Source organism: Sceloporus occidentalis, unplaced genomic scaffold, assembly GCF_023333645.1.
Source record: "Sceloporus occidentalis isolate IW3139 unplaced genomic scaffold, rSceOcc1.0.p SCAF_57, whole genome shotgun sequence".
In the NCBI taxonomy this organism is placed as follows: Eukaryota; Metazoa; Chordata; class Lepidosauria; order Squamata; family Phrynosomatidae; genus Sceloporus; species Sceloporus occidentalis.
In genome coordinates, this window is record NW_028317037.1 from 3,854,109 (window position 1) to 3,878,043 (window position 23,935).

The 23,935-nt window shown below is 43.1% G+C and overlaps 2 protein-coding genes and 1 long non-coding RNA gene across 3 annotated transcripts in view; 2 read left to right on the plus strand and 1 right to left on the minus strand.

Moving 5' to 3' along the window:
* LOC149287725 (uncharacterized) overlaps nt 1-23,935 on the minus strand; it is a 415,509-nt gene that overhangs the window by 226,615 nt on the left and 164,959 nt on the right. The gene's annotated exons all lie outside the window — the stretch shown is intronic.
* The window catches only part of LOC149287727 (uncharacterized), a 253,773-nt gene that overhangs the window by 175,017 nt on the left and 54,821 nt on the right, over nt 1-23,935 (plus strand). The window lies entirely within an intron of this gene.
* LOC149287734 (uncharacterized) overlaps nt 9,166-23,935 on the plus strand; it is a 41,085-nt gene continuing 26,315 nt past the window's right edge. The window contains exons 1-3 of the mRNA XM_089492524.1: nt 9,166-9,240; nt 10,095-10,215; nt 12,528-12,787. Coding sequence (XP_089348650.1) covers nt 9,166-9,240; nt 10,095-10,215; nt 12,528-12,787 — 456 coding nt within the window. The remainder of the gene's footprint in view (nt 9,241-10,094; nt 10,216-12,527; nt 12,788-23,935) is intronic.

Below are 23,935 nucleotides of genomic sequence, written 5' to 3' on the forward strand. Positions count from 1 at the left end.
AAGGGCTTTTGCGGACAATCTGATTTGTTTATTGGAAGATCCGTTACAGAGTGTTGACTATCTTAAAAAGATATTAGTTGGATTTGCTGACCATTCAGGATTAATAGTCAATCAAAAAAAGACTACATTTATTACTAAAAATCTTTCGGTAGAAGAGGATAATAAGTTAGTGGAGGTAACCGGTTATAAAGTGAGTAAAAAAGCAAAATACTTAGGTATTTATCTCACTAATAGAAATATCGATCTTTTTTCAAATAACTATGGTAATCTGTGGAAAAAAAAATAAAAAGTGAATTAATTTCTTGGTCAAAGCTGCACTTATCCTTTTCTGGTAGAATTGCAGCTATTAAAATGAATATTCTTCCAAGATTTATTTACCTCTTTTTAAATCTACCGATTATTTCAGCTGAAAAACCATTTGAGCTATGGCAGAAGGAATTGTCTAAATTCCTTTGGGAAGGTAAACGCGCAAGGGTAAAATGGAAAATCCTATCAGACGATTGGGAAAGAGGGGGCTGTGCACTTCCAAATCTCAAATTGTATTATTTTGCTGCAGGTCTTTGTTGGTTAGAAAATTGGTGCTTATTAACTGATGACAAATTGTTAAATTTGGAGTGTGGTGATCTGAGCTATGGAATACATGCTTATCTGTGGTTTGGGAAGGATAAGGAGCATAAAGAATTTAAACATCATTTCTTCAGAAGATCTTTAAGTTGGGTATGGACCAGAATTAAAAAACTGTACTATGTTAATCTTCCATATTGGGCTTCCCCACAAGAAGCCTTTTATAATAGAACCAAGAAAAAAATCTAATAAATGGTTAAACTATGGAGACTTAATTGATAATCATAACAAAAGTATACTCACATTAAAAACTAGGAATCAATTGATCACGTCAGGATATGAGATAGATTGGTATTTATATTTACAATTGTGTAGCAGATTTAAAGATGACTTGGATAAGGAAGGGATTACGCTGATCAAGAACGAACTGGATGTTATTATAGAAGACAGGAAGGGGAAACATTTGTCTATGTATTATAAGTGGTTTAAAGAAAGACATTTGGAGGATGAGACTATAAAACATACAATGATTAGGTGGGCTCAAGATATTGGGAGTCCGATTCAATTGGAAGATTGGGAAAATTCGTGGAAAGTAACTAAAAAATTTACCGCCTGTCAAAATTACAGAGAAAATTATATAAAGATGTTTTTAGGTGGTATATGACCCCTACAAAGATTAATAAGATTTACAAAACGGGATATACTAAATGTTGGAAATGTGGAATTAAAGAAGGAACCTTTTTCCATATATGGTGGACTTGTTTAGCATCAAGAGAATACTGGAAAAATATTCACACAAAGATGGTGGAGATAACAAGCATTGATATTCCGTTTGAACCGTTACTATTCTTGTTAAATATGACGAACAAACTTGATAAAGTCTCAGAAAGAAAATATTATAAGTTAATTTTATATATGGTTACTTTAGCCAGAATGTTGTTCGCACAATGTTGGAAAAAACCGCATTGTCCTAATATTGATGTATGGCTATCTAAACTGAAAGATGTAAGAAATCTTGATTTATTAACAGCCTCCCTGCAGGATAAAGATGTAGAAGAAGCAAAAGATGTATGGTATTTTGTAGATATGTATTTGAATATATGTATATAATAGGTATTTGTCGGCAGATTTAAAATGCTTTTTATTGTTCCTCTTTTATTTTTATTCCTTTTATTTCTTATATTGGATAAACATATAGTAAACCTTCAGTATTCTGTTTTCGTATTAAGGTGAACCATATGTGGGAATTTGTGCGATCTGGCATAAGGAAGGAGTCTTGGAAGAAGATGAATAGAATGATGAATTTTTAGTATAAAGATATGTACTTAATTTTCTTTGAACTTGATGTATATATGCGTGGTCTTTTCTTTTTGTTTGTGTAAACAGGTATGTTTGCTATTTTTATGTATATCTCAATAAAGATAAAATTAAAAACTTAAAAAAAAAATTAATTGTCTGTCCCTCCATCTTAAAGAGGGGTTGTGGTGATGCAACCAGTCAATTCCCAGCATCAAATGGTAGTTGTAGGTGGGCCCCACCACCAGTTGGAGTTGTTCCCAATGGTCTGCCACCCCAAGCCACACAGGGGCGGTTTTCCTCTCAGCTGCTTGCCCACCCATCAAAGACCCATCCATCTGCGTGAAGGGTATGGGCTCCTGCAAGGGGTGAGTTGCAATGTCCAAACTGCTGACCACAGCAGGGTTTATTAAGCACCTGGTGCACCCACAGTCAATGGCCGCAATTAGTTGCATGGCCTTTTTCTTTGGCCCCACCATCAAAGTCACAGTCAATGAAAATAGGGGGACACCCCCACTCACCATTTGCACGCGGCTCTCAGTTCCATCAGCCCACCTTTTGCCGCTTTCTAAGGCAGGCTCTGGTAGTTTAAAGGCCCCTCCTCAGGCTCCGAACTTCCGCTGTCTGTCCAGACTTCTAATTCCCCTTCCTCTGCTGCTTGCAGGCTGCGATCAGCTGGGGTCTTCTTCTCTGGCTTGCCTTTTCCCCCTTTCGCCGCTTTGCCAGGGGGGGGGGTCTGCGGGGGGTTGGGTTTCCTCTCTTGGCCTTTGTCAGGACAGGCTGCAATTAAGTGGCCTTTATTGCCACACTTCAGACACAGGCCCAGCCTGCGCCTTCTCTCCCACTCGCTCTCCGCAGAGCTTCCTTGCCCTTTAGCTTTCGGTGCTGGGGCCCTGTTTCCCTTCCCTTTGGAATCTTTTACTCTCCTCTGAGACAGCATCTTGACCTCCTGCTGAATGGCCTCGGCCTCTCCAGCCAATCTAATCCACTCCATTGCGGTGGGGGGGTTGCCTCTGGTGAGAGCCCATCTCACAATCTCAGGACACAGTCCCTCTTTAAAATACTGAATCTTCATGCCCTCTGTGCAGTCAGGCACTTGGGCCACTAATCTCCTGAACTCCATTGCATATTCAGACACCGGCCTGGATCCCTGATCCAAAGCCTTAAGTTCAGCCAGGGCAATGCTAGCCCGAAAGGGATCTTCAAATCTGGCCCTTAGAGCTCTCATAAACTCTGCTAGGCTTCTCAGCTCAGCGGCCTGGCAGTCGTATAGCTGCACCAGCCAGTTCGCAGCCTCTCCCTTGAGGTGTCTAGCCACACACTTTACTTTGGCTGTCTCGTTGGGGAAGGTGGGTCCCCACTCCTCCATGTGGTCTGCCACTTGCGATAGGAAGTAAGGCAGTGTATGGGGATCCCCATCAAACTTGACTCCCAGCCTCCTGGCTTGGGCCTCCTGCGCTCTGTCTTGGGGGGGTGCCGCCGGTGGGAGACCCTGGGGCAAAGCCTCTTCCTCCCCAGCTCCCGCGCCAGCTCCAGCCCCTGGGGGCAGCACTGCTGGGGCAGGGGCCGGTCCTGCACCTGCTCCTGCTCCCCCTCCTCCTTCACCCGTGAGCCGTTGGAGGACCTCTAGGATCGTGGCCAGGGTGCCCTGGACCCCCTCCATGTCCACCGTCAGCTGTTGTACCTGCGTTTCCAAGTCGGCTTCTTCCCCAGGAGGCAGTTGCAGCGGCTGCGTGAAGCCTGTGTTCCAGTCCGACCAGCGTGCAGCACGCCTTCGCTCCTTCGTTCGGGGTGGCGCCACTGGCAGGCCAAACCACTGCCCAGGTGCCAGTGGGGTCTGCGGCAACTGCTGCCTCACCGTCCTTGGCACGGCCCCGGTTCCTCGGGCCTCCGTCTGAGTGTCCTCCACGGCCTCGGTCGTTTGGCTTTCCTTGGAGGATGCAGTTTCCTCCTTGGCCTCCTGGTCCGTCATGGTTATTGCAGAAGTTGGTGTACGGAGTCTCAGCTAACTGTCAGAGTTAGCACCCAGAATCCCAGACAATCAACCAGTCAGTTTGATTGATATAATCAACAGCACTTTATTGATAGATCCAGAATCAGACATGTGCCTCACTCAGCTTCTTAGCTGAGACTAACCACACCCCTCCCACAGACAAAGTAACAGAATTCCCAAAAGCCAAAATCCCCTCCCATGCAGAAACCCGCCAAGTGAAGCCCCTCCTGGTTCCCACAGAACTGAAAGCACATTCCCCGCTCAGAGAGCCAGGCCCTCAAGGCCACCCGATAAGACACCTGGCCCTGCTATGCACTAAACATCACTATCTACATTTCTAACTGCAACTAAAGCCCCATCATCCCCAACTACTATACTACAACACCAACCACTATCTGGTAGAATACTAACAGGATTCTAACAGTGTGACAGAAGTGCACCGCAAAAAGGAGCCGCTTCCGTGCGCTCCTTTTTTGCTCTGCAACAGCGCTGCTCAATTTGGTTGTTGCGGCGCTTCTGCAGAGGAAAGAGTGACGCTGGGGATGCACCTCTTTCAGGCGGCCTGTACCCCGCCTTAGTATGTTTCACAAGTTTTGTTGCTTGTAAATATTTGTATTTGTCAAGTCTCTTCATTGTATCTGTGTTATTGTTGTTGGTCCTATGTGGGTTTTTTTCTTTTAGCACCAAAGTTAAAAAAAATGTAGTATCCTGGAATCTAGAAAGCATATCCAGGAGAAGGTGTTTTGGCCACACTGTAAACAATAACATCCAAAATGCACAAAACAGTGGTGCGTTTCTCCCGTTTGATTTTTAACACTTTTGATCATAGAACTGTAGAGTTGGAAGAGACCGCAGGGGGCATCCAGTCCAACCCTATTCTGCCATGCAGGAACTTTCAATCAAAGCATCCCTGACAGATGGCCATCCAACCTCTGTTTAAAGACCTCCAAGGAGGAAGACTCCACCAAAATCTCTGAGGGAGTTTGTTCCACTGTCGAACAGCCCTTTCTGTCAGGAAGTACCTCCTAATGTTGAGGTGGAATCTCTTTTCCTTTGCATTCATCCATTGCTCCGGGTTCTAGTCTCTGGAGCAGCAGAAAACAAGCTTGCTCTCTCCTCAATATGACATCCCTTCAAGTATTTAAACAGGGCTATCATATCACCTCTTAACTTTCTCTTCCCCAGGCTAAACATCCCCAGCTCCCTAAGGCGTTACTCATAGGGTTTCATGGTTTCCAGACCCTTCACCATTTTAGTCGCCCTCCTGATAAAAATCTGATAAAGAAGACCCTCTATTTTTTCATGATGATGAGGATGAGGATGATGATGATGGACCTCTCTATCTACAGATTTCTTTACCCATGGATCGAACCATCCAAAGCTTGAAAACATAGAAAAACAATGTAAATTCCAAGAGCAACTCTTATTTTTGCCATTTTATATAACAGACGTTGCTTTTGTTGTTGTTGTTGTTATTGCGTGTCTACAAGTCATTTTGAATTTATGGTGACCCTAAGGCAGACCTATCACAGGGTTTCCTTGGCAAATGTCTTCAGAATAGCTTTCCCATTGCCTTTCCCTGAGGCTGAGAGAGTGTCCTCCAATGGGCTTCCATGGGATTCCCAATCTGATCTGCAGAGTCATAGTTCAGCTATGCTCAAACCACACACTGGCTCCTATATTATGGACACCATTTCACTGGGCCATTTCATTTCATGGACTAGGCCCAGCTTTCTCATCCATGGAAATCATTTTGCAAGCCCCCTTCTCCTCCTCCATTTCCAGGCCCAGCTCCTTCTGAATGCCCCCCAACTCTCCCAGTTTGGCAGGGACCCTCCCCTGGTTCATCCTCTGCCCTCCCACCTTTTCAGATGCTCTTCAAATGCCACAGTTTCCTCCTCCTCCTGCCATTTCTACCCTTCTCTTGAGCTCACTGCCATTGCTGCAAACTGAGTCCAAAGGGCAAGAGGAGTCTGCCCTCCATGAAGACAGCCAAGGAGAAAGGAGAAGAGGGGCCCTTCCCAGAGGCTCAGGCAAAAGCAAACAGCTGCAGCCTCTCCTAGTTTGCCTCTCCTTCCTCAGAAATAACCTTGTAATCTTGATCATACTCTGAGGTTCCATGGTCCCAGCGTCCCTTTGATTCTCTGGGATCCCCCCCCCCCCAAAAAAAATCTCATGGCCCCACAGAGTCTCCCAAGCAAGGAGAGGACTAGACACACAAAGAGACACACTTCCTTCCTTTTGGCCCAAGGAGCCAGGCCTCCTTCTCTTTCTGGAGCCTCAGGAGAGAAAGCGATACCTCTGTTCAACTGGGGCCTAAGAGAAGGTTCTGGAACATTCTCCATAGTCACAAACAGCACAAAATGGCCCCCAGAACACAAAATGGCCCCCAGAACACAAAATGGCTGCCTCTGTCTGAGCGCTTGGCAGTTGGCAGTTTGAGGCCTTCAGAGGAGAGAGAGAGACTGAGAGGAAGAGTGGAAGGGGGTCCTGGAGGGAGGGGGCCTTGGGAGATATTGTCAGAACCTGTTATTGAGATCAGTTATAATGCTGTATATATTCAGTTCATGTATAATCACTTCATGTATGTTTTGAGATATCTGATCTATATTGTTCTGTTAGCTAAGATGTTGGGGGGTGGGGGGGTGGAGAGTATATGGGGAGAATATTAAAGTTGGTGTTAGTTGGTGGGGCCCTGTTATCTGCTTTGGAGTGTTGTTTTAGACAACTAGCTGGCAATGTTGCAAATGTCTTGAGTGATTCTAGGTTGTGATGGGGACCTGGCTAAGTGTGTCTGGGGTGGGGAACTAGCAGAGGGGAGAAAAGAGGGGGCGTTTTTGTATGTACAAGGCTGAGTAAATTTACAGCGCTTTATAAATAAAGGTTAATAATAATAATAATAATTTTAAAAGTGTACATTTTTCTCTGAAGCCTCAGAAGCAAAGAAGTGTTACAGATCACTACTGCAATGCTCTCACAATAGACCTTCTACTTTTGGTATACGTTTGGATGTGGACCATTGATCAGAGGATTCCAACCCTCACAGATATAGAGCCTTCCTGAGATATTCGGTGTTCGCTTCCTAACAAAGGGGTTTTGGGCCTCATAAAGGATTTGGGTCAAAAGAGGAGGGGTCTCTAATAGGAGGGCCACTGAGACGACGATTGTCCCCCAAACTACGCCAAAAGTAGATCATTTGGGAGGTTTTAAAATCAAGTGAATGTACATGAACTGAAAAGATATAACCTTACAACTGATCTTAATAACAGGTTCTGACACTTAGTGAGACATCAGAGAGTAGTAGTAGCCTTTCCTCTTGCCAATGGGATTTAGAGTGTATTCCCTGGACTGGATCTCCCAGCATCCACATGGCCAGAGAGAGGAGGGCCCTGCCCTGCATAGGGCTGCCATTTCATGGGTCTTAGGCTCTGGGAATGTGTGCCTTTGGCCAGTGTCTGTGTGGCTGGGGCTCCAGGGTCCCCCAGTCCCTCCTGCCTTGTTCCATATTAACTGCAGGAGGAGCCTGTGAGGGTGGGGCAGGGGGCGGGGTCTTCCAGCTCCTTTGCCCTCATTGGCCAGATTGAAGAAGGGGCGGAGCTTCTGCCTCTCTATTTAGCTCTGTGCGCGGAAGAGAGAGTGAGGAGCAGAGAGTGAGAAGGGGACAGAGAGAGGAAAGGGAGAGATAAAGACAAGGAGGGAAGGAAGGAGGGGAGAGGAGAGAAGAGGAAAGGAAAGGAGAGGGGAGGGGAGGGGAGGGACAAGGCCTGGAAGAGGTAGGCTTCACTGCTGTGCTGAGGCCTCCAACTGCCAAGCGCTGAGGTGGTGGCCATTTTGTGTCTTGGTGGCCATTTTGTGTTCTGGCGGCCATTTTGTGCTGCTTGTGACTGTGAGGAATAATGTTCCAGAACCTTCTCTGAGTCTCAGTTGAACAGAGGCTTCTCTTTCTCTCCTGAGGCTCCAGAGTCAGAAGGAGGCCAGGCTCCTTTGGCCAAAAGGAAGGAAGTGTGTCTCTTTGTGTGTCTTTTGTGTCTCTTTTCTGAGAGGGTTTTCTTATTACAAAGCTCTGCTCCTTCTGGGAAACAGGGTTTTAAAAGGGATCAGAAATGGGGAGAATAGTTTTAATACAAGCATTATTCTTATTCTTCACAAACATTGGGCTTTGGCTTCTAAGAGGAGGTTTGAGCCCCCAAAAAGGCCAAAAGGAGCTCCTTTGGGAGGTTTTAAGTCTCCCCAGTTTTCATATTAAGAGATTTTCAGGCAAGAAGGAAGGAGGCAGACCAGACCATCTCATATTATTACCAAATAAACATAGAAACAAGCAAGAACAACAAAAATAAGGATTAGACAGATAAGCACACTACTGTACTTATTTCTTTTACAGGAAAACCGTTATTAGGAAGGTGAAAACAAGACTTGGGTGCTTCTGCCCTTTTACAACCGACTCAGGCTGTATCTGCACTGCAGAAATAATCCAGTTCGAAACCACTTTAACTCTCCTGGCTCCATCCTGTGGAATCCTGGGATTTGTAGTCTGTTGTGGCACCAGAGCTCTCTGGCAGAGAAGGCTAAGTGTCCAAAGGTAAAATCCCAGGATTCCATAGCACTGAGCAGTTAAAGTCGTGTCAAAGTATCTTATTTCTGCAGTGTGGACGCAGCCTTCTTGGGAAAGGGGCAGATGATGGGGGAAAGCACTGGGGAACTCTGGAGGTTTCAGCAGACGATTTATTTATTTATGTATTTATGATGCCCTCATTTCACATCTAGCTACAGGGACATAACCAGGGCCCTCTCCAATTCCCCATCCCCTCATCCTTCACCACTCTAATAAGGCATGGAGTATCTGTTGTGTAGGGGATCTGCAGTGAATCTAGGCTAGGTCCAGGAGGCTTTGTTTGGAGCAGAGAGAGGAAGGGGATGCCCACCTCTGCATTGGCCCAAAGGAGGCATATGTCACTTGCGTGTGTCACCAGGAGGATGCTGTTATCTTTATTCCACATTATTTCCTGTTCTATATCAGGGTCTGATTTGCAAATACCATATTGTTTTTATCCATTAGAAAGAGCTTTCTTAATTGTCTGTCAAAGAACCATGAAAGATCATAACCCTGATCATTAGGATCTTCTCATGTCTTTATTCTATAACCAGTTCTATTTATTTGCATTGATTCTTTATAGGAGATCCAATTTGCGTCCTTTTTTGAATCTCTGGTCTCTTCTCTCAGGAACTTCATCTCGGCCCCCTTGGACACAGTTTTGGGCACCTTTTGCTGGAAGTGACCCAAGTGCAAGACCACCAGGACCCCTGCCCACCTGATGGCCGACACAGAGGCCAAACGGAGGGAGTTGGGCTCCAACACAAAGAGGATGCAAACCTACAAGAACTCCTTGGTGAGTCGAGGTTCTTGACTATTAGTTTCATCTGTGTCACTGCTGGGCCAGTTCATGAAAGCAAGCGGAGAACATACTCTCCCTATTTAGCAGAGACAGTCCTGGTTAATCCTCTATCAGGACTGTCACTTTTTCAGGGGCTTTTAAAAATGTCCCGGTTGCTCTCTCCTCTTCCCACGTTCCCCCTTCTCAGCTCACTTCAATTCCTGAGTGTCATTCAGTTTGCACCCCATCAACTCAAAAGTGGGGAGAGGAGATGAAAGAAGGAGACAGGATATGGCCCTTCCCAGGAGAGTGAGGCAAAAGTAAACTGCTGTGCCCTTCCTAGCTTGTGTGATCTTTCTCATAATCAACTTTGGCCATCTTCACCGCCTTCTGGGTTGCTTGTCCACATGTGCCCTGCTTTTCCAATCTGTCAAATATTGGGCGCTATGGGAGAACATCTCTGGATCTAAATATGGGGTGGGTCCAGTGGCCCTCAAGCCCACAGTGCTCCCCAGAAATGTTTTTTAATAATGACATTTGGTTCTAAAATGTGGCAAGAAATGTCTAAATGCACTATAATTCTTTGGTGGCCAAATTTACTGTATGTGTTGGGATAGTGAGTATCATAATCCATCGTCTATATCCCACCCATGGCCTAAATTATGTTGTTTATTATATTGTATATTATATTGAAAGGATTCAAGACAAACTGGATCTCTAAGGCAGGAGTTTGTTTTTCTTGCTGACAGAATTTAAAGTTTATTTCCTGTACTGAATTGTGAAGTGATGAAATAATATTTGGATGCACCATGTGTTTTCCTCCCCTTTTGCTTAGTCACTCTTTGGATGAGGGCTATTTTCTGTTGCAGGTGACCTTTGCGGATGTGGCTGTATATTTTACCGAGGACGAATGGAAACTCTTGACGAAGAAGCAGCGGCTTATGTACAATTATATAATGATGGAGACTTATGAGAATGTGGCCTCAGTGGGTAAGGAACCGGAATCCACTAGCATTATAGAATCATAGAGTTGGAATAGACCACAAGGGCCATACAGTTCAACCCACTTCTGCCATGCAGGAATACACATTCCAAGCACCATCCAGCCTCTGTTTAAAGGCCTCCAAAGAAGAGGACTGCACCAAGCTCTAAGGGAGTATATTCCACTGTGGAAGAGCTCTTACTGTCCCAAAGTTCCTCCTAATGTTCAGGTGGAACCTCTTTCCCTGTGGCTTGCATCCATTGTGGTGTCTCCTTTTCTCTGTAGCAGCAGAAAGCAAGCTTGCTCCGTCTTCAATACAACCCTTTCCAATATTTAAACATGGATATCATATCCACTCTTAAATTTCTTTTCTCCAGGGTAAACATACCCAGCTCTCTAAGCTGCTCCTCATAGGACTTGATGGTTTCCAGATCCTTCACCATTTTGGTTGCCCTCATCTGGGCATGTTCTAACTGAATTGTGGAGCTCAGAATTATTCCAAGTGAGGATTATTCCAAGTGAGGCCTGACCAAAGCAGAATAGAGTGGCACTATTACTTCCCTTGATCTAAAAACTATACTCGTATTAATGCAGCCTAGAATCACATTGGCCTTTAGGAGTCCTAGATCCCTTTCAAGCGCAGTTTAATTGTGATAGCAACATCCTGTAGAATATCTGAATTTGTAGTTTAGTGAAGCACTATTGGAGAGACAACAAAGGAGAGGAGCCTTCGGGATTGGGAGGCAGCCATGAACTTGACAGATTTTAAGAACTGGTTTGAGAGAACTTCTGAGAATTGGATCAAATCCTTGTTTGTAGATATTTTTAGGGGTTCCATTTACCAATTATGAGTAAAATCTATGAAGGGAGGAAAGGGGGACACAAACCTGCTTGTCTTCTAATGTTTCTTTTCCTACCTGAGCTTGCTTAGTTCCTTGGTTGATTCCAGAGGCCCTTTGTTACCCAAAATGCTGGAGTCTGGGAAGGATACTCCCAAGTGCTACGCTTTTAGGGGAATGGGGTACTCAGCTGAAAGTAGACATATAGTTTGGTTGGGGCAAAAGCAACCTTGGGATTCAGTTCAACTATACCAGGCCCGGAAGCACAGAGAACTCCAAAGGCTTTTGAAATAGGTTTTTATGTTTTATTTAGGGGAAAAGCAATATATACACATATACACGCATATACAGATATAGGTGTTCACACACACACACGCAAAGACTAGTAACAAAGGTGGGAGTGGTGAACAGTGTGAACCTTTGCTAATGGTAAAACGTGACCTAGGTGGATTTTGATTGGAATTGTTCAGGGTCCAGAATGGTGAGAGAAGTCAGTAAGTTCCATGGCAAGTGGGGTTGGTGAGTGCATTGAAGTGCTTAGCCATGTAAACCGACAGACTCTCTGTCTGTAATTGGACTGACGTCGAAGAACGGCCAGTCAGAGCAGATATTTATACTGTAATTGTTTCTTGGGGTCAGAAACCGAGTGTTCAAAAAGGTTTATATCAATTTAGAAAGATTCCTGGGGAAGAGAATGGTTTGAATCCAAATTAAATTCAATGGGTGCTTGGTGGAAATATCTCAGACAAAAAGGATTAGCACACTGGCTCTTGATCCTTCTTGGCTCTGAATTCCTATTGTGCTCACAAGCCAATATACAGCACAATCTGAGGGTGACACTCCTAGATGCAGCTCAAGAATAACATAGCAGAGTATGGAAACAAATATCCAGATATAGATATTGGCAATTCACTGACCACTTTTCAATTAAAAATAAATCAGAAACACAATTGGTTTCATACAAATAATAATACAAATATTTGCAAGCTCTCCTCTCTGACTTCCATCAACTTCACCATCTCTTGTAACACAACTCCAATCTAATCCACACCAATCAGCTGTATACTGTATTGTTTGTGAGTCATCTCCTAGTGCCAAACACCATGGAGGGACTCCTGCAGTTAGCTTTTGACTCAGGACTCTATGGCACTCTCACAGGATATTATGCCACCTGTCAATCAAAGTGTTTTTGCACGTTTTTAATGGAATATTTTTTCCAACAGTCCTTTGACTATCTGCTTCCACTGATTCCCTCAAGGCAGTCCCCATACGGTCTCTTCTTTGGTAGCTCCGATGAGTAAGGATACAATCATTATATGGATTTGGGGGCATCCAGAACAGGGTCATGCCCGGGTCACTCACACCAACTTTATTAATCTAATTTGAAATAGGCAGGGGTGAACGTGGGGCTAAATCTTGGGGTAACATCTTCCTCTCTTAATGCTGAGATTAGTCTTGTCTGTCATTTTCCTTGTTTACAGAATCACTTGTCAGTCATGAGAGAATCCACACAAGAAAGAAGTCACATAAATGTCAGCATTGTGGGGGGAAATTTGCTTACAAGTCAATCTTAGTCATGCATCAGAGACTCCACACGGGAGAGAAGCCATACAAATGCCAGCATTGTGGGAAATGTTTTTATTTGAAGTCACTCCTAGTGACACATCAGAGAATCCACACAGGAGAGAAGCCATACAAATGCCAGCATTGTGGGAAATGTTTTTCTCGGAAGTCACACCTAGTGAGACATCAGAGAGTCCACACAGGAGAGAAGCCATTCAAATGCCAGCGTTGTGGGAAATGTTTTTCTTCAAAGTCATACCTATTGGCACATCAGAGAGTCCACACAGGAGAGAAGCCATACAAATGTCAGCATTGTGGGAAATGTTTCTCTCAGAAGTCAAACCTAGTGAGGCATCAGAGAGTCCACACAAGAGAGAAGCCATACAAATGCCAGCATTGTGGGAAAGGTTTTTATTTGAAGTCAATCCTAGTGTCACATCAGAGAGGCCACACAGGAGAGAAGCCACGCAAATCCCAATAGTGAACTAATATTATTATTGTCAATAATGAATACAAAAAATATATTTTCAATCCAGTGGTGCTAAAAAAAGGCCCTTGTGATTTTGTTTGTAAGCTTTGTCTGTCGATATGTCTGTTTGTGTTTTAAAGTTGTATTTTGTTATTTTTAGGTTTTAATTGCTTATAGTATAGTTAATTTCTTTAGTTTGTAAATTTGGGTGGGGATTGTGGGTCGAAGTATAGGTTAGGTAGATGGGGGGCTGGGATTTGTTAGAGCTGTCTAGAATAGTTATGGAATTATAGCTTTGCAATGTGTTGGATGTTGGCTGAAGAAAGTTGGGGGCAGGTATTGACAGAAAGGGCTAGTTTGTGGGAATGGCAAAGGGGGCCTTGTTTCCTGTGGGGCATAGACTGTGGGAATTGGAGGTGGGGGCTCGGTTTGGAAGAGGGGGGAGTTTTAGGTGTTGGGGTTTCAATATATTCTTTGGATTCAGGAGGGTAGTTCTAGTTTAAACACTGAATTCCTTCTATGTATTCTCAATAAAGTTCTTTGCTGTTTCAACACACTGGACTCTTTGATGCACAGAAGTTCTGAATTTGCCCAAAATTGACCCTTTCTTTCTCCTTAGTCCTCAGCTCCATTCCCAGCCATAAGAACAGCAGAGGAAAATACATACACACAGAGACTAACTAGAGCCTTCCTTTCCTGCCTTTCCCTCCTGAGTCCAGCTCTGCATCTTGGGCTCCAAGATGTGGTCCATCTTACGGATAGGTATCCTGGCCAAAGGAAGATTGTCTTCATGGACCAAAGCGACGTCCTCTTACCTGCTCACTGACAGAGAACCCGGCTGGGAAGGCCTGATCCCAGGTGGCTGAGCTATCATCACCCAGCCAGGTCTCCGTGAAACAAGCCAGGTCAGCCTCTTCGTCCAGTAGGAGATCATAGACTATGTGCGTTGTATTTTGGACTGACCTGGAGTTACACAAGAGCAGGGGAATGTTCTGTGGTTGGTTTGGTATGCTCTCCAGCCCTTTTGGGATAGCAGGGTGAATGGAAGGGGAGATCAATATTTGTCAGGCTCCTAATTGCAGCCCCTCTTGCAACACAAAAGACAGTACTTTGAAAAAGGAACAGCTTGTATTGAAGAAGATACATGTAATAGAAGTGACTTTTTAATGTCAGGAATGAAAGAAAGTATAAACATATCATTTTTATAACCATATCAATTTACCCCACCCAATTAGGCTATAAAGATAATTAATTGGATAGCCCTTTCCTGCGCAGTGTCCTCCCATCTGGGATTGTGGCAGCGTTTCTAAAAACAATTAAGCTCTCATGTGCCTTCTCACAATCACTGCACCTGTGGCCTTGGACCACAGAACTCAGCCACACAACAGTTTTAATTAACATTATGGCTTAACTATATATATGTATATGTATGTGTGTGTGTGTGTATATATATATGTGTGTATATATATATGTGTGTGTATATATATATATATATATATATATATAGAAACCCCATCAATCCCAATCTAATATGATACCATATGAAAATATAATAGACCCATAACAACATAATACAATATAAAAATACCAATAACTCTCTATGTTCCTCCTCCTTTTACAGAGCAGTCTTTTAAACTCAAGCCTCTGTTAGAAGGATAATTCCCACACATTCCAATGCTAGCAAACAATCACATTCTTTAGCCATGATCTCCCTACCTCTTTCTAGTATCTTCTATTAAAGCACATATTAAAACATATTATTTTAACCCACCATAAATCCTATCTATATTAACTCTATTCTAAACCTAAACCTATAATTCTTATGGCATGAATCCCTAAATGAATAAATACATGAATAAAGGTATTCATGACATATTGTGACTTCAGGCTGGTGCTCCTTACCTGAATGAGACTGGCCCATTGCAACCTCAGGCTGATTCTCGTTGCCTGAGAGATTGAGACTGGCCCATTGTGACTTCAGTCTGATGCTCCTTGGATGAAGGATTGTGACTTCAGGGTGGTGCTCTTTACCTGAAGGATTGAGACTGGCCCATTGCAACCTCAGGCTGGTGCTCCTTTCCTGAAGGATTGAAACTGGACCATTGTGATCTCAGCCTGAGGTTCCTTGCCTGAAGAATTGAGATGGTACTATTGTGACTTCAGGATGGAGCTCTTTACCTGAAAGATTCAGACTGGTCCAATTTGAACTCAGGCTCATTATGACTTCACGCTGATGCTCCTTGCCTGAAAAACTGAGACTGGCCCATTGCAACCTCAGGCTGATGCTCCTTGCCTGAAAGATTGAGTTGGGAGAATTGTGACTTCAGACTGGTGCTGTATACCTGAAGTATTGGGACTGGCCCATTGCGTGTCAGAAACAGTGTATAAGGGTTCTGTCATAAAGAGTAAAAATATTAGGGTTTGGTTATTAAAGTAGGAGTTATAGTTGTAGTTCATAGTAGGTAGTGTAGAATCTTTGCCAGTTGAAGCAACCAATAAATTAAGCCTTCCCTATTCCAATAAGCTACTGCTCTTCCATATGAGCTGGATATTAGTGCAGAGTCCTTTCCTCTTGAGTTGCCCCTTCCCCCCCCCCATGGAAAAGAGGCACAATCGTCACCTTCCTGAAAATGATCCCAGAAAACTGGAAGTTCAATGCCAAGCCCTGATGTACAGCCCCCCTGTTACCCATGCTGCTTTATATAAATTTTGGAATCAATGATAACCCTTGGATGACCCCTGGCCAGACTCCAAGCCTGTCCGCCATTACTGGCAAAGCGAGAGGACATGTACACCTCCCCTGAGGAGAGCAGCCACATTAACATCTTAGAAGGTCTGGGAAGTCGCATGAAGGGATTATCTTAAGCAAGGAAGAGTAAAAAGGTTTGCCTTCCCTGAAGCTATCACCCCCTCCTCAAGTCTGTTGTCCGAACAACTTAAGTCATTGATACTATCAGATTCAGACATCCAGGTGAAAAGAAAACAATTAAACACCTTTGTTTCGGCCAAGCCAGCCTCTTTGCCTCAGGCGAGATTTCACCTATAAAAAGTCCCAACTTTTGCTGCTCAGCGCGCCATCCCAAAGGTCTACTTACTCCACGTCAGTTAGACCTCTGTTCTGGTAGAAGGAAAAATATTTACTATACTACATCATGCCAAAGAATACAAAAATAAATTAGCTTTGATAAAACTAGATGTTTACAAAGCATTCAGTTCAATAAATCATGAATATCTATACAAAATCTGTAGGGATTTTGGATTAGGGGAAAGGTTTAGTGCAACCCTGAAAGAAATATATAATGATATAGAAGCACAAATCATGATAAATGGAGATAAATCAAGAAAATCTAAAATGAAAGTGGAGTAAGTCAAGGTTGCCCTCTTTCCCCTTTATTACTTATATTAGCAATGGAAGCGTTTGCAAATATGATTCGGGACCAGAAGAGATAAAGGGATATGAAATACATAAAGAAGAGATGAAGTTGGATTTATTTGCAGATGATGATCCTCTGATAATGACACAGAAACCGAATGAAGCTGTAATCAAGTTATTGGAAATATTTCAGACATTTGAAAACATTTCTGGGCTTAATATTAATTAATATTAATTAATATTAATTAATATTTAATATGGATAAATCAGAGATAATGTTTAGGAATACGAATTGGCCGGAACAAAAAGAAACCCAAATTGTGTCAGGATTGAAATTGGGGATTAAAAATGTGAGATATTTAGGTGTAAATTTTGCCCATTACGTTAGATAATATTGTACAAGGTAAATATAATCAATTAAGGGGGAAATTAATAATCAGATTTCTAAATGGACAAGTAAAAATGGGAAAATTTTAACAAAAATCAGAATGTTTAAAACGATGGTACTACGAAAGATTTTATATTTATTTCAAAGGATCCCAGAAATAATTCCTAGTAAAGTTTTAAATAAATGGGAAAAGTCAATATTAAAATGGATATCAGGGAATAAAAAGCCAGGTTATCTAAGGCACTATTATATGAGGATCAAAGTAATGGAGGATGGGGAGCTCCATCCCTCGAATGATATTTTGTGGCGGTTCAATGGCTAAGAATGATAGAGGCAGAATAGAACCATGATATAAAGTGGGTTGAATTAGAAAGACAGAGCAATCAATTGGAGTATGTCTCCATCTTTCAGGGGAAAATATGGGGGGAGATATCAATTTTAAACATGAGGACACTCTGAGGGGCTGCCATTGGCTGGAATCCCCATCCCTCCCACCAGCCCTGGCCGTAATTGGCTGGAATCCCTGTCACTCCCACCATCCCTGGCCCTGATTGGCTGGAATCCCAGTCCCTCCCACAATCCCTGGCCCTGATTGGCTGGAATCCCCGCCCCTCCCTCCATCCCTGGCCCTGATTGGCTGGAATCCCAGTCCATCCCTCCATCCCTGTCCCTGATTGGCTAGAATCCCTGTCCCTCCCACCATCCCTGTCCCTGATTGGCTGGAATCCCAGTCCCTCCCACAATCCCTGTCCCTGATTGGCTGGAATCCCAGTCCCTCCCTCCATCCCTGTCCCTGATTGGCTGGAATCCCAGTCCCTCCCTCCATCCCTGTCCCTGATTGGCTGGAATCCCAGTCCCTCCCTCCATCCCTGTCCCTGATTGGCTGGAATCCCAGTCCCTCCCTCCATCCCTGGCTATTTTGTGTTCTGGCATCCATTTTGTGTTCCAGTGGCCATTTTGTTCCAGAACCTTCTCTGAGTCTCAGTTGAACAGAGGCCTCTCTTTCTCTCCTGAGGCTCCAGAGAGAGAAGGAGGCCAGGCTCCTTGGGCCAAAAGGAAGGAAGTGTGTCTCTTTGTGTGTCTCTTTGTGTGTCTTTTCTGAGAGGGTTTTCTTATTACACAGCTCTGCTCTTTCTGGGGAACATGGGTTTTAAGAGGGATCAGGAATGGGGAGGATAGTTTTAAGACAATCCTTATTATTCTTCTCCACAAACATTTGGCTTTGGCTTCTAAGAGGAGGCTGGTACCTCCAAAAAGGCCAAAAGTGGCTCCTTTGGGAGGTTTTAAAAGTCTCCTCAGTTTTCTTATTAAGAGATTTTCAGGTGAGAAGGAAGGAGACAGACCAGAATAACTCATATTACCAAGAATGAAACAAACAAACATACAAACAAACAACAAGAACAACAAAGATAAGGATTAGAAACTAAAACAAACTACTTATTTTTTTTAAAAGGAAATCCATTATTAGGAGGGTAAAAATAAGAATTGGATGCTTCTACCATTATAAAACCAGCTCACGCTGTATCTGCATTGCAGAAATAATCCAATTCGAAACCGCATTAACTCTCCTGGCTCCATCCTGTGGATTCCTGGGATTTGTAGTTCGTTGTGGCATGAGAGCTCTTTGGCAGAGAAGGCTAAGTGTCCCAAAGGTAAAATCCCAGGATTCCATAGCACTGAGTATTTAAAGCGGTTAGAGAGTGCCTTGTTTCTATAGCGCAGATGCAGCCTTCTTGGGAAAGGGGCTGATGCTGGGGAAAATCATTGGGGACCTCTGGAGGTTTCAGCAGATGGTTTATTTGTTTGTTTGTTTGTTTATGATGCACTCATTTCACATCTATCTACGGGGACATAACCAGGGCCCTCTCCAATTCCCCATCCCCTATTCCCCCTTTACTCTAAGAAGGAATGGAGTATCTGTTGTGTAGGGGAGCTGCAGTGAATCTATGCTAGGTCCAGGGGGCTTTGGTTGGTACAGAGGGAGGAAGGGGATGCCCACCTCTGCATCAGCCCAAAGGAGGCATATGTCACCTGCGTGTGTCACCAGCAGGATGCTGTTCTGTGTGTCTTTGAATGCTGCAGGGTTTCTTGCCAAGCCAATCCTAACCCTGGTCTCTTTTCTCAGGACCTACATCTTCTCGGCCTCCTTGTACAAGGCTTTGGGGCCTCTCTTGCTGGAATTGACCCAGTGCAGGGCCACCAGGACCCCCTGCCCACCTGATGGCCGACACAGAGGCCAAGCGGAGGGAGTTGGGCTCCAACAGAAAGAGGCTGCTGAGATACAACAGCTCTTTTGTAAGTTGCCATCCTGACTATTCGTTTCATCTGTTTCACTGCTGGGCTGGCTCATGAAAGCAAGCGGAGAACATACTGTCCCAGTTTAGCAGAGAGAGTCCTGGTCAATCCTCTGTCACCTTATTTTTTCAGGGGCTTTGAAAATGTCCTATTTCTCTCTCCTCCTCCCACTTTCCCCCTTGTCCTCAGGTCAAGTTCAAAAGATGTGTGCACCCCATCAACGCAAAAGAGGGGAGGAGAGAAGGGAGCAGGGTCTTGCCCTTGCCAGGAGTCGGAGGCACAAGCAAACTGCTGGACTCTTCCTCACTTATGTGATCTGTATCATTAAGAGCTTTGGCCATCTTGATCCCCTTCTGGGGTTGCTTGTCCACATGTGTCTTCCTTTCCCAATCTGTGAAATGCTGGGGGATATGGAAGAATATCTCTGGACTTAAATTGAGGGTGGGCCCAGTGGCCCTGAAGCCCAGAGTACTCCCCAGAACTTCTTTTAAAAAATGAAATTTGCCTCTGAAATTAGGTGAGATATGGCTAAATGATTCATTGGTAACTAAATGTACTATACAATATTGGGATAGTCAATATCTTAATCAAACAATAATATTCCAGAAATGGCCTAAATTATATTGTTTATCATATTAAATATTATATTGAAAGGATTTGAGACAAACTGGATCTCAAAGGCTGTAGCTTTTTGCTTGTTTGCAGAATGTAAAGTTTATTTCCTGGACTGAATTCTAAAGTGTTGAAATAATATTTGCGATGCACCATGTGCTTTCCTCCCTTTTGTTTAGTCACTCTCTGGATGAGGGCTATTTTCTATTGCAGGTGACCTTTGCAGATGTGGCAGTATATTTCACTGAGGAGGAATGGAAACTGTTGACGAAGAAGCAGAAACTTATGTACAGTTCTGTAATGATGGAGAATTATGAAAATGTGGCCTCTGTGGGTAAGGAACCTGAATCCATTGCCCTTCCTGTGAAGAGTGAAGGCCCTTTCATAATTCACTGTCAGAGCGCTATGATTCCACTTTAGAATTGTAGAATCAAAGAGTTGAAACAGATCACATGGACCATCCGGTTCAATCTTCTGCCATGCAGGAATAGACATTCAAAGCACCCCTGAGAGATGGCTATCCAGCCTCTGTTTAAAGACCTCCAAAGAAAGAGACTCCACCAAACTCTGAGGGAGTATAGTCCACTGTTGAAGAGTTCTTACTCTCAGGAAGTTCCTCCTAAAGGTTAAGTGGAATCTCTTGTCCCTGTGGCTTGCATCCATTGTTCCATGTCCTTTTCTCTGGAGTAGCAGAAAGCAAGCCTGCTCCATCCAGAATATGACATCTCTTCAAATATTTGAACAGGGCTGTCATATCCACTCTTAACCTTCTCTTCTCCAAGCTAAACATACCCAGCTCCCTAAGTCATTCCTCAGAGAGGATGGTTTCCAGTCCATTCACCATTTTAGTTTCCCTCTTCTGGACATGCTCCAGCTTCTCAACATCTGTTTGAATTGTGGTCCCAGAACTGGACACAGGATTATTGCAAGTGAGCCCTGACCAAAACAGAATAGAGTGGCACTATTACTTCCCTTGATCTTGACACTATACTCCTAATAATACAGCCTAGGATCACATTGGCTTTTTTAGCTGCTGCATCACACTGTTGACACATGTTCAACTTGTATTCTACTACCATTCCTTGTTCCCTTTCAAACGTAATTTAATTGCCATAACAACTTCCTGTGGAATCTTGGAATGTCTAGTTTTAGTGAGGCACTATTGTTCTCCACTTTGTAAGGATTCTAAATATCCAATCGTAAACTGCCAATTCTGGAATGTTGTGGGAAGGATCCATGGAGATTAATGCTTTTTGCCCCTAAATGGTCCTCAGCCCATTCCTGAGCAAGTTTCCTGGCTTTTGTGGCCCCTCTTCCAGCCTTTTGAGGCTGTGGAGAGGCTTCATGGGAAAAAGGCCTCCCTTGGCCCTGCAATGGATCAGAGAGGGCCCAACAGTGGCAAAATGGCCTCCACTTCCACAAAGGGATGCTGTGGGATATTGAGGGGCAAAACATTATTCCATATTTTTATTTTATTTTTTAAATTTTATTAATAACAGACATCACATTACAAACATTGCAAGCATATAAACAAACATACATAAAACATTGGTTTCAATACCAAACCACAAGACAAAACAAACATTAAAAAATAACAACTATGTAAATCTAAAACATTATACTATTTAATTCTAATATATATCGTGGCTTCCTCAAAGTAAATTCATATTTTACATTACTAACCATATCATATCTCCTAGGTATACATCTTCAAATAAAAAGTTTTTTACTTCAAAATTTTTTAGGCATTCCCATTCCCTTTTTGTCTTTTCCTTATCCAGATCCTTTAGCAATGCAGTCAATATATCCATCTCCATTGTTTCTTCTAATTTATTTATCCACTCATCTTCTGTTGGAATTCTTTTCTCTTTCCAGGAACTAGCATAAACAATTCTAGCTATTGTAACCATATATAAAATAATACATCTATATTTTTCCACTTCTTTTTCTAATAATCATTTTTCTAATATTATTTTTAATTAATAAAAATAATAAAGGACCAAATGGTAATGTTATTCCTAACATGTTTGACATCAAAGTGTGTATTTCCCCCCAGTATTTCCCAGCTTCTGTACACTTCCACCAAAGGTGGTAAAAAGTTCCTCTTTGTTTAACAGCATTTCCAACAACTGCCGCTTCCATTCTTGTACATTTTGCTTAGTTTATCTGGGGATATATATATACCAGCGATACATCATTTTAATATAATTTTCTTGATAATTTTGACAAAGTGTGAAAGAATTAGTATCTCACCAAGATTTTTCCCATAGGTCAATTTCTATTGTATTTTTTGTGTCCTTTGCCCATTTTATCATACAATGCTTCACACTTTCCTGTTCCAAATTCCTTTGCTTCAGTAATTTGTAATATTTTGAACTATGTCCCCATTTATCATCAAAGATTATAGCATCCATTTCATTTTTCTTATCTGTAAGACCATGCTCTTTTTTTTTATCAATTTTATATCTTTCAAACATTTGTCTAAACAGAAACCAATTCTTATTAATCTTGTTCTCTATCTCATTGCTAGGTTTCATTATTAAATAATTTTTCCTGTTGTTAACAGGTCCCTGTATGTTAACCATTTCTGACCCTCCATTTTTGTTCATCTATAGAAAGCTTCTTGAATAGAGACCCATGATATTATTTGACTATAAAATAGTTTTTTTAATTTTAACCCCTACTCTAAACAATGAATTTCTTATAAAGTGATGGCAAAAATCTGTATTAGCTTTAATTGTGTCATGCCACAAGAAGGCATGATATCCAAACCTTTTGTGTTTTCCATTTCTAATAACTTATCATATCTTAATCATATCCATTCTTCGATCCACTGTAAACAGACCGCATAATGATACAATTATTCCATATTTTAAGGTGACACAATGTGGGATTGCCTCTGAGATCCCCTGGGAGGCAATGTCACCCCCCCCCCCATCCCCAAGAGTAATCCATCCCAGTCTTGGAGATGTCTTAAAGCTGTTTTAAGGCTCCTCTCTGGCATTTGACCCTCGCCAAAATTGGAATCCAGGTCCCAGCCTCCTTGTTCTGCCTTTCCTAATACATTATTTGTATACTGAATATCCTGCCTTTCTCAACAAATGGGCCTCAAACTGTCCCTTTTATGCCTCACACACACTCTGTGTTTCTGTCTGTGATAGAGAGATGGAGGGAATGTGAAAAATAGAAAGGGAGGGGAGAGATGCTGAAGGTGAAATGCTGAAGCAGTGCAGATGGGCAAGAGGGAAGGTTGGAGAGAGGAGGGAGAAAAGGAAGGGGACCAGGCCTCTGGGAGCCAGGAGGGGAAGGCAGGAGCAAAGCCAGGTTCACTTAGCTCTGTGCGGATAGGAAGGGACCTCTGGGAAGGGCCAGGAGAGGGGCCTTGGGGATTGGGAGGCAGCCACCAACCTGACAGATTTTAAGAATTGGATTGAGTGAACTGGTGAGAACATGGCTCAGGACCTTGTTTTCAGGGATATCAAGGGGTTCCATATAGCAATTATTAGCAATGTCTATGAAGAGAGGAAAGGCGACACAAAAATTCCTTTTTCTCTAATGTTTTTCTCCAACCTGAGTTTGTTTAGCTCCATGGTTGATTCCAGAGGCCCTTTGTTATCCAAAATGCTGGAGTTTGGGAAGGACACTTGCAAGTGTGAAGCTTTTAGGGTAATTTGGTACTTAGCTGAAAGGTTGGGGCAAGAGTGGCCTCGGGATTCAAGCCCAACTATACCAGGCCCAGAAGCACACAGAACTCCAAAGGCATTTGAAATAGGTTTTTTGTTTTATTCAGGGGAAAAGCAAAACACACACACACTTAAGGGTTCACACATGGATTACAACTAGATATCAGGTGGGAGTGGTCAAGAGATGTAAGACTTTCATAATGGTAATACTTTACCTAGGCAGATCTGGATTCCAGTTGCTGAGGGTTCAAAATGGGAAGAGAAGTCAGGAGCTCCTGCAACAAGTGGGGTTGGCGAGTGCATTGAGGTGCTTAGCCATGTAAACCGACAGACTGTCTGTCTGTAATTGGACTGACGTCAAAGAACAGCCATCCAGGACAGATATTTATACTGTAATTGTTGCTTGGGGGAAGAAACTGAGTGTTCAACAAGGATTAAATCGCTTCAGAATGTTTCCTGGGGGGAAGAATGGTCTGAAACCAAACTCAATGCAATGGGTGCTTGGT